At 34.1% G+C, this 10,973-nt stretch overlaps 2 protein-coding genes across 2 annotated transcripts; both read right to left on the bottom strand.

Annotated features, from left to right (window-relative positions):
- Positions 1–109: 109 nt before the first annotated feature.
- Positions 110–4,189, bottom strand: LOC109806011 (elongation factor 1-delta, putative (DUF936)). The gene is made up of 4 exons (XM_020368337.3): positions 3,609–4,189; positions 1,756–2,022; positions 1,571–1,662; positions 110–1,197 (listed from the first exon to the last, which is right to left on the bottom strand). The coding sequence occupies exons 1-4, from the start codon at positions 4,089–4,091 to the stop codon at positions 423–425; spliced, it is 1,617 nt and encodes a 538-aa protein (XP_020223926.2). The 5' UTR covers positions 4,092–4,189; the 3' UTR covers positions 110–422.
- Positions 4,190–5,923: 1,734 nt separating this feature from the next.
- Positions 5,924–7,910, bottom strand: LOC145952274 (uncharacterized). Its single transcript, XM_083064609.1, has 2 exons — positions 7,136–7,910; positions 5,924–6,765 (listed from the first exon to the last, which is right to left on the bottom strand). The coding sequence occupies exons 1-2, from the start codon at positions 7,908–7,910 to the stop codon at positions 5,924–5,926; spliced, it is 1,617 nt and encodes a 538-aa protein (XP_082920735.1).
- Positions 7,911–10,973: the final 3,063 nt, after the last annotated feature.

The raw sequence follows: 10,973 nt of genomic DNA, 5'->3' as shown, positions 1-10,973 counted from the left end.
GAAAGCAAAACCCAACAATTTATAGCCAATGAATCAGAACTAAAAATTAAGAATGCACGATTGTTGAACTGAGATCTCCTAGGTTAGCTAAACATTGTTTGAAAGCAAATGACCAAAACATTAATCCAAAATAAATTAATTATAATATAAGTTTTCAGCCAATAGTAGCATCCATATCGATAGAATACAGCTCAAAATTGCATAATATTGGGCATAACTTCGTTCAGCGACAAAGTTAGATTAAATTATACAACAAGGTACATGATTCTAAGTTAAGTGGTCATTATACGGTACCAAGACTAACACGAGCTGTTTAAACTTTAAATGTTCTCTGTAATACCACTGTCAGCTATCCAATGCAGAGTCAGTTGAGGATAGTATTCTCCAATTTGTCAATTCTGTTAGTTCTCGTGGTTCTACATTTACTGATTAGAAGCAACGGCAGAATTAACATGCTCAAGTACAAACCGATACATTCTTTTCCTTAGTTTCTCTACCCTGTGATCAACCTTATCTCCACCAACCAAATTATCTAACCACTGATTCACCTGTTTGAGCTGTCCAAGAAGACATGCAATCTCAGTGCTTGCTTCATTTTTCAACCCAAATTCATTATTAAGAGATTCTTCCAAATACTTCAGGAACCAATCACTAGATGCCTCAAGCAGTTGTTTGGCCAAACTTGCAGTCTCTTTTAATTCAGTTTGTTTTGATTGATCCTGTTTGATAGCATCCTTGCCCTTGGCTGCCAAGAGATTCCGCTTCGAAGAAGGAAATCTTTTTGCAGTTGAGTTTGGCAAGTGGTTTGCTTGATTTACACGATTTTGTTTGTTCTGAGCAGGCGAATTCTCCGTATTGTTGTCCTCAGAAGAATTCTCAATGACAACATAATGACATTTCTCACCACTTGGAACCCCACTTTTCTCCTGTGTTTCGTATAGATTGAATTTGGAAAGATCGGTAACTATGGCAGCTTGTACCCAAGATATAGCATTCTTCCGAGTGGGAACTTTGCATGCATCTTCTGTTAGACACTGTAGGGTAAGGAGATTGCTTGGCTTTGTTTCAGGTGGCTGGGCAAGTAAGGAATCAAATACCAGTGTTACTCTCTGCAAACTCAGGTGAAGCTCCAGAAACTGCTTCACAAGTGATCCAGCAGAATATGTTTGACAAGACTGGCAAAGTTCTGCATACATGCTGAAGGAGAATATTCATCTTAGTCAATGTAATTATGAAGCACATGCAGTTGTATTTATCTTATTCTAAAAAAATAATCACTTAAAGAGGGCTTTTCAAAAATAAACAATCATTTCCCTTGAAATAAAATTATCCATTCTTGTACATGAACAACTGAAAAGCACAGAATTTCTGGAATAAAATCATTTCTGTACTTCAATAATTATAAATGTTTTCTGGAAAAAACAAGTTCAGGTTCATTATATTATTAAATGCATTATTAACAATACTGAATTAACAGATAATATCATCGGTTAGAAATAAGTATGGCCAATTCCAATACAACAAGCAGGAAGGGAAAAAGAAAATGGTAACAAAAGAACGGTATTGTTACCGCATGCATTGGATCAAAGTATCTGTAGCAGATGCTTCTTCAAGATACCGCACAGCCGCCAAAAAAGCAGCATTTCTGTGAGCTACAACTTGCTGCAAAAGAGTGACACTACAACATTCAAAAATTGGAATGTGATGATGGCATGCAAGTGTGAATATTAGCCAGACACAAGTCAAGTTCAATACCTTTCCATGATCACACAAGGAGGGTGAGAGATCAGCCCAACATGCGGGTGTGTCGTAACACCAAGTCTTGAAATTGAGGGGTACCTTAACAAGTTGGCTAGGAACAGTGCCACCAGAGGGTGACCTAGCACTAGTATTTTTCCTCGGGGGTGTGCTTGCCAATGATTTTGGACACAAGTTCTCGTTTTTGTTCTTCAAGGGTGAGACACTTGATGTTGGAGATTTTAGAGGAGAAACAGCTTTAACAGAAACCTTCTTGTCTAACACCTACAGCATCATACACCATCAACCCACAATAAGCTTCAAAACAGTTAAACACAAGAAACGACACATGAAAATCAACCTTTTGTCTCATACAACATATCAGTGTTAAGTGTTTTCTCTACCCACATGCAGTGCAGACAGAGTATGCAGAATCCTCAAAAGCCCATTAAAGCGAAGGCCCTACCAACACTGACCTCAAACATTCACGAAACTCAATTAAAAAAAGCCTAACCAAAACCCTAACACATCAACAGCATTTCAAAGCTTATAAAAGAAAACACTGTTGACCTGGTGGTCCAAACCAAAAGAAATAAAAACCTTTTAAAAACGCAAAAGACTTAAGAAGCCAAGAGGGCCCCCTCATTCAACATTAACTTTATCCGAAACAGTGATTTTTAAAAAATAAAAACAAAACTCAGATGTGGGACGACAATTTCACGTTTCCTTAAAATTCACAAACTTAAACACGGGAACATAGATTAGTCGCTAAATACGACTTGCAAGTTGCATCACACTTACATTCGCGATTCTAATGTCTAAAGGTGAAATTTTTCCCTTCTAAAAACGTGGCCCCCATCAAATATCACATAAAAGAACACACTCATTCCCTCAAATAAAAAAAGGAAAAAAGAGAAAAAGTTTTTTTTAACAAATAAAAAAAAAAAGTTATAGAAGTAAAATATCCTTTTCCCTCAACAAAACCTCCGCACAGAAAATAACATGCAAATTAAGAAAACTACAAACAAGTGCAGTCAAGAGGCAAAACCTTCCCCCAAAAAAGGAAACTCAAAAAAAGTTTTCAGGTCATCCTACTTCTTTTTTCCCCAATTTCGTTCGAAAACTATTTTTCAAAAGAAGTTTCAGCATTATTCTCTTTCAAACAAATCACAAATTTCGCGAGTTTGGCACCTAATCTAATATCATTTCTCTTTTTTAAAAGTATTCTACCCATTTCCAACATTTTAAAAATTATTTCTAAAACAAGTATTATAAGAACCGAAAAATAAATAAATAATCTTCTAGTTTTCTTCTGTATGTGAAATACTCAGGAGACAAACCTCTAAAAAAAACCAAAATACTGTTGATTTCCATCCACTTAATTTTTTCAAAAAAAAAAAAAAAGTTAGTAACCAAAAACTACAATTTCATTTAAAATACTTTGTTAACTTACTCCTAAGAAAATCCAAATGGAAGCAAGTTAACACATACTCGTAGAATTTACTAATCCCCACCCACTTCTTTTTCAATAGAGTATACTACCAAGTTATAACTAACTTCCTCCTTATTAAGGTGGGTGTAAATTATTTTATAAAAATAAAAAAATAATAATAATAAAAAAACCATGTATCTGATACAAAATAAGAAAAGAACGAATTACAGGTTCCAGCCCCTTAAATGGAAGTTAATAGAAGAAGAGATTAGTGGTCCAGGAGTCACCCGAAGAAAAAATTAAAAAAAAAATAAAAAAGCAACAATTAGTGAGATTATGAAAAGCGAAAGGCGGCAAGAAAAGCGTGTGGGATGCAGCATATAAGAAGTAAGAAGAGTAGCAGAAAGGGGAAGAAGAGAAGAAGAGAAGAGTAACAAACGTTAGATTTGTAGGGCTTGAGTCTAGCAGAAGCAGGTTTGGGTTTGTTGACGGAAGGAGGAGTGTGATCCCAAGCCCTTTTAGCCTCAGCCTCGTTGTTGTTAGATTGAAGCTCGTGTTGGAGCGTGGGTTGGAGGAGCAATGTGGGGTTTCCGACGCAGGGGCGGCGGCGGGGGAGGGGGTTGAGGCCGCGGACGAGGGGGAGGGGGTGGGCGTGGTCGAGGCGGCTCACGTACACGAACTGGCCTAGCTGGAGCTTGTCGGAGCAGATGAGGTCGGCGTCGGCGTCCGAGACCGAGACGAAGGCCGCGTGGAGGGAGTCGGAGAGCTTCAGGAAGTAGCCGCGCGTGTGGAGCGGCGAGTGCGGCGACACCCGCGGCACGATCTCCGTGACCTGCAGGAGGGCCTGCCGGTGCGACGGCGTCACCTTGCTTCCCGCGTTCTCTAGAAGCTTCGACAGCACGCCAGGGGTCAGCGAGGCCATCGCCAGTCGCCACGCCAGGTATGTGCCACTTCTCTTCCTCTGCCTATGTTTTCTTCGCACACTTTCTCTTCTCTCCCTGTTTTCACCAACTTTTCTCTTCTTTTTCTTTTTTTTTTTGCTGTACTTTAAAATATTTTATTTTAAGTACGGATAAAATAAAATATGGGAGAAAATGTTCTGTAAAGACAAAATCCTGATTATTATTATTTTTAAATAAAGAGACAAACAAATAATTATAAAAGGATTGATAAGGGATGGATGCACGAATCTTAATTTAACTCAATTTTATAAAATATAAATTATTTTTATTTATATATTTTTAATTATTTTATTTTTAATTAATTTAAAATTTCAATTTTCTTCCGTACATTATTTTTTAATATTATTGAATTTAATATATAAATAAATAATAAGTAATTTTGTTTAATAATTTAGAATAGACAATCCTTTTTTTAATAATCTAAGATATTTCTAATATTATTTTATAATAATAAGTTAAGTCTAAATTAATTTTATAAATAAAAATTATTTTTTACTTATATATTTTTTAACTTTTTTATTTTTAAAGAATGTGAGACTTAATTTATTTTTAATGATGGATGCGGTGATTTCAAAGCGACATGGGAGAAGGCGCAGGTATGGCAGGGGAGGATACAGATGGCAAATGGAGATGTCACTGTTTTTTGAGATTTGAGAGAAAAGTGATAGGGTGGTACAGTCCACACCACAGAACTCTGTTTCAGGATTCAGCTTCCTAGGTTAATCCCCACAAAGTTAGTAGTAATAAAAAATGTGTTCTAATAAATAAAAGAAGAAAAAACAGAAGTTTATAAATAGAACTTTTTTTTAATTCTAGTTGACATCAGCTTAATTGAAATCCATACACACTTAATCAAAAGATTACAAATAATTATTCTAATGATTGAATAGAGAGAAATTAAAATAATTAATTATTATTAAAATTATCTTTATAATACTTTTTATCTTTATTATACTACAAATAACATAAATAAGTAAATATGCTACTGTGATATAAATACTACTGGCAATTAAGATGATTCATAGAATAAATTAAAGATGAGAGGCAAGGAATAAAGAAGAATAATTAATGTTGTTGCTTGTTGCGTGAGCAAGAGAATTGAATGAGCACAAGGGTCTTGTTTCATTCGTGGTCCCCCAAGCTGAGGTGAACTGAACTCAGCTAGTGGCACTGGCAGTGGTGTGGGGAAACACTTTTTGGGTTTTGGTGAATCACTTTCACGTTTGGCAAGCGCTCCTAGGTGTGACATTATTTAATGATTCTTCCTACGAGAATCACAGAGTTTCGACTTTTTTTATTTAATATTTTTTTTTACTTTTCTAAATTATTTTATTTCATTTTATTTATTAAAATGACTCATTTACTATTTAAGATGATAAATTGGTTGGGAGAATCAGTTTCTTCATGCATAAGCCGTATGAGAAATCGGTTTGTTAACAACCGATTTCTGAACAGGCTGACACCGTTTTTTTATTTTGTTTTTTTTTTGTTTCTTTTTTTTGGTTTTTGTTTTTTTTTTTTGGTTTTTGTTTTTTTTTGTTTTTGTTTTTCTTTTTTCAGATTTTTAATTTTCTTATTTTCGTATTTTAATTTTAAATTTTTAGTTTTTTAAAATTTTTTAGTATTTTTAAATAAAATAATTTAGTTAAGTTTTTAGAATAAAAATAAATAATGAAATAATTATTAATTAAATAAATAATGAAATAAATATTAATTAAAATATTTTAAAAAGATAAAATATTTATATAAAATAATAGAAAAAAAATACAATATTTGGAAGATTTATCACATTTTAAGCTTTGTGACTTGAACTCTCTTGACGGTAAGGACATTTCTTCTTTGAGTGACCTACATTTTTGAAGAGAGAACATCTTTTTGGTTGTCCTGGTTCAACCATATCCATTTCAGTGCGTATTCTGGATGACTTTGGACGACCTTTTTTATTTCTAATCTTTTCCAAATTTGGTATGATTTGCGGTTCTTCACAATCCGGCCAATAAGATTCATTGGGCAGTTCACCAAATAATTCGTTATACACATTTGAAACATATTGTAATGTGTATACCGGATCTATGTAAGATTTATAATCGTGGTGAACATGCTTACATGCAGCAACAACATGGGAGCATGGCATGTGTAGCTTTTGAAATTTCTCACAGTCACACCACTTGTCATGTAGTCTAACCGTGAAAGTTCCAGTAGGTCGTGTTTCCCTTGGGTTATTGGTCTCTTGCACCAGGAAACGTGTACTGTGACGATCAAATTCTAGGACATGATGACTATTAGCCTTTGATTCTGCATCTCTCATGGCCCTATTCATTATTTCCGTATAAACTTTGTCAGCCCTAAGTTTAGCATCGACTTCATTCCCCCTTTGGATGAATAAGGCATTACATCTCTTATAAGTCGACATGATGATTGTAGAAATTGGAAAATTTCTTATTTTTTTAAAAATGGAGTTAATTGCCTCAACCAAGTTGGTAGTCATGTGTCCCCATCGTCGGCCACCGTCCCATGCAAGAGTCCATTGTTCTTTTGGTATGGTGTTGAGCCATTCAATTACACCTTCGGTTTCTGGTTCGCTCCTTAGCGTGTTGTAGTAGTAATTGAATCTTGGCTCAGTCATCCCATATGCTGTGAAATCAGATTAGCAAAAAATGAACAATTTAGTAATGTTGAAATATGGTGAAACAAATAAAAGTAATTAATGATGCTAAGTACATACTCATATTGATGATTAATTTTTTTCGTTCTATATTCTTGAAATGTCTCATGAAGTTTTGAGCTATATGGCGAATACAGAACACATGCACTGAATTCCCGGGTGTCCAACCACTGCCCTATCTAGCGTAGGCATTTTTGATAGACTCGTGTCTGTCCGAAATTAAGCAAAGGCCATCTTGAGGGCAAACATGTCTTTTGAGATAATGTAGAAAGAAAAACCATGCTTCTGTTGTTTCACCCTCAACAATTGCAAAGGCAATTGGAAAGATTTTGATGTTACCGTCTTGAGCCACGGCCACAAGGAGAGTTCCTTTGTATTTGCCATACAAGAATGTGCCATCAACTTGAACAATGGGCTTGCAGTATTTGAACCCATTGATACAAGGTTTAAATGTCCAAAATACTCTATGGAATTGAACATAATGATGAACCATCTCACCTTGTTGGTTGTATAGTGGCCTTGTTTGCTTCTCAACAACAAATCCATTAAGAAATCCGCTCATGGCACTGAGCAACTTGGGTAAATCACGGTAAGATTGTTCCCAGTTACCATGTAAGTCTTCAATTGGCTTTTGCTTTGCCATCCAAGCTTTGCAGCATGAGATCGTGTCCCCTTCAGCACTTTTGATGTGTGTTATTATTGTTGGAATAGAAATGGATGGATCACTCTCCACCAAAGGAATAATACTTTTGCTAATATATACATAGCCAAGGTTAACATGATCTTGTGTAATAATAGGTGATGAACAAGAATGTTCACCTGATAGCTTACGAAGCTCCCATTTTTGGCTTTTAGTAATAAAAGCCGCTCTGCACCTCCAATCACATGTACTGTTAACACAGCGTGCAACAATTAATGTTGGTGACGATTTCTCCACCCTATAATACAAACCTTTCTTTATATGGTATGCATTTAGAACATGTTGGACTTCCTCCTTTGTGTTGAAAGTCATGCCTTCAAATAGGTTGTCACAAGAGTACTCGACGTCAACATGGTCAAGTGCATGTCTATACTCTGAGTCGGTGAAATCTGTTTGCAAATCAACATTATGCATGTGTGAAGGGAAACTGAATGTGCTTACGTGCTGAGATTGTTGTACAACACGATCTTATTCATCTTGTTCATCGTCTTGTTGGAGTCTTGCATCATCTTCCCCCTCACTGAAAGGACCAACTTCTTCTTCAGGAACTCCAACTTCAGGGACTCCTTCCTATTTTTCTTCTTGTTGGACTCCAGATGTAAGGAGGTTGGTAAATGATCCATGTGTATGAAAATCGTCTAATGATGGTTGGTTTTCAAGATAAAAAGGTTGGTTTTGATGGGAAGAAGGTTCGTTGTGATAGGAAGAAGGTTGGTTGTGATATGAAGAAGGTTGGGTTTCATAGAAAGAAGGTTGGTTTTCATACGAAGAAAGTTGGTTGTGATAGGAAGAAAGTTGGTTTTGATAGGAAGAAGAAGGTTGGTTTTGATAGATAGAAGGTTGGTTTTCATAGGTAGAAGGTTGGTTTTCTTCTTCAGAAATAATTGGTGTGAGATCTGCATATAGTTGAGCAGAAGTTAGATGTTTAAGGGAACGAATCATTTGAATCATACCATGAACGTCTTCATCGTCGGTAAGCTTAACAGCCCGTAAATGAAGCATTCCTTCGCCTACCACTTGTGGATATCGAAAGTAAAGTTGATCAACTGAATTTGGTTGTGGTAATAAAATTCTTCTTTGGATCTTAGCTTTCAACGCATCAAGTGTGATACGTGATCTAATTGATAAAAATATTGGGTCAGAGGATACAAAAGTATCCCCTTTATTTGTTTGAGTGATTTCACCATTGAAAAAGACTAACACATTGAAAGAAGAGGAAGACATTGTTGTAGACAAAGACTAACACACAGAAACAAGAAAGCTTAGCTCAATTGCACTTTGCATTTGAACCCAACATTCGTATCATTTAAATAGAAGGTGGAGATACGAGTCAATCAATTACACTCAACAACCCTAAACAATGCATTCATGACTCTGCACAAAGCATTAATTTTTTTGATGCTCTGGGACAAAGCATTGAACAAGTAAAATATTAAACCTAAAATTTTATAAATGTACAAATGTTTTAGGTGGTCAGGAAGAGGGCTAAGATTTTCAGGGACGCCCTATGGAGACTTACTTGGCTACAGATTAAGATATGACAACATGAACCATAACGATGTAATACAATGTAAACTTCTCTCAAGCATACTCTCTTATACTCAATTCATTCATACCTTAAACCTTTTTCTTTTACAGTTTCTATGGATGCCATATAGGGAATTTCAGTCCTCACTGCCAGCAGGTGCTTAAAGGATTCTAGAATATGGACTGCTTATACTGCTTTAACTTCATTTGCAGTTGTAGTCTGGCATCAAACTGATAGAGTCCAATTGCAATTTGGCTTATGGAAACCAATCCCCAACGAAGCTCATAATCTTGATAAAATGCACGACATAGACATGAAAAGACATAGCGACACCAACTGGGCTCAACAACATGCAGACTGGATTTCCATTTGGAAAGACAGACGCAAACATGTTATTTTTGGGGAACCACTTCAGGGGCCTCTCCAACACACTCCGGAGTATTTACAATGGTTTCGTACTAATTCTAAATTATTTCTTTGTAGCCAGTATTCTTCATCTCATGCATCCACTTCTAGTACGCAACTCCCAACAACAACTGCAACAGCATTCCCAATAGCTGGAGATAATCACCCACCTTATAGTGTGAAACAACATCCTCAGTCTTATCCATCATTTCATACACACCATGAACAATTCATGTACACACCACCATCAACAACAACTCCAACGGGGGACTTCATGAGCAATCTTTTCGGCGTCGACGTACACACGCCACAAAGTGCATATAATTACATGCAAAGCATGAATTTCCCTTCATTTTCTTCTTATCACTCTGAGGTCGGTGGAAGTGGTTCATCAAATCCAGTCACCGATACTGTTAATATAAAACATGACGAGGTCGTCGAAACCCAACAAGGAATCGACAACCTCCGAGATGTGGAACGGGTGGGCATAGACATCATTAAAGTTGGATTGTAATTTCCTGGATTGTAATTTTGTTGTTGTTCTTTTTTATTCGATCTCCTATTTTGTTGTTGTATTTTGTTTTTATTTCAAGTTGTTCATCTCAATTAATGTTATTTTTATTTAAAGTTGTTATTTATCATAATATTTTCTTTTTTAAATATTCTATTTAAAATTAATTTTATTTAATTTTATTCTTTAAATTTAATTTTAAATACATTTTTATAATCTAAAATTAAAATAACTAAATTAATTATTTAAAATTTCATTATAATTTTTTAAAAAATTTGAATATTAAAAACTGAAAAAGAAAAAAATTAACAAATCTGAAAATAAAAAATTTAAAAATCAAAATAAAACAACAAAAAATAGGTAAATAAATTTTTTAAAATTTCATTATAATTTTTTTTTAAATCTAAATTTTATAAACTGAAAAACAAAATAAATAACAAATCTAGAAAAAAATCAAAAAATAAAAGTAATTAATATTTATTTCATTATTTATTTATTTAATAATTATTTCATTATTTATTTTTATTCTAAAAACTTAACTAAATTATTTTATTTAAAAATACTAATTTTTTTTAAAAAACTTAAAATTTAAAATTAAAATACGAAAATAAGAAAATTAAAAATCTGGAAAAAAATCAAAAATAAAAACAAAAAACAAAAAATAAAAAACAAAAACAAAAAAAAAACCAAAACCAAAAACCAAAAATAAAAAAAAAAACAAAAAACAAAAAATAAAAACAAAAACAAAAAAAACAAAAAACGAAAACGAAAAAAAAAAAGGTGTCAACCGGTTGAGAAATCGGTTGTTAACAAACCGATTTCTCATACGGCTTATGTATGATTTATAAAAATAGATGGTAACTGCTTTCTCACATTAAATAGTAAATGGGTCATTTTGATAAATAAAATGAGGGTCAGGTTATTTAGAAAAATAAAAAAGAAAAATGATATATTAAAAAAAAAAGTCCAAAGTTTCACATAAACTCGATTCTCTTCAAAATAAATATATTTAATTATAATTTTTTACAGTCAT

Source organism: Cajanus cajan, chromosome 10 (assembly GCF_000230855.2).
Source record: "Cajanus cajan strain Asha chromosome 10, NIPB_CcT2T_4, whole genome shotgun sequence".
Classification (NCBI taxonomy): Eukaryota; Viridiplantae; Streptophyta; class Magnoliopsida; order Fabales; family Fabaceae; genus Cajanus; species Cajanus cajan.
Note: the sequence above shows the minus strand (reverse complement) of the source record. Positions and strands in the feature narration are given on the sequence as shown.

Coding starts and splice junctions, on each gene's coding strand:
- LOC109806011 (XM_020368337.3), bottom strand. CDS start 4,091: ATGGCCTCGCTGACCCCTGGCGTGCTGTCGAAGCTTCTAGAGAACGCG. Junction 2,023..3,608: donor TCAAGCCCTACAAATCTAAC/GTTTGTTACTCT, acceptor ATGATGCTGTAG/GTGTTAGACAAGAAGGTTTC. Junction 1,198..1,570: donor ACTTTGATCCAATGCATGCG/GTAACAATACCG, acceptor ATTCTCCTTCAG/CATGTATGCAGAACTTTGCC.
- LOC145952274 (XM_083064609.1), bottom strand. CDS start 7,910: ATGCATAATGTTGATTTGCAAACAGATTTCACCGACTCAGAGTATAGA. Junction 6,766..7,135: donor TGTGGCCGTGGCTCAAGACG/GTAACATCAAAA, acceptor CTGATTTCACAG/CATATGGGATGACTGAGCCA.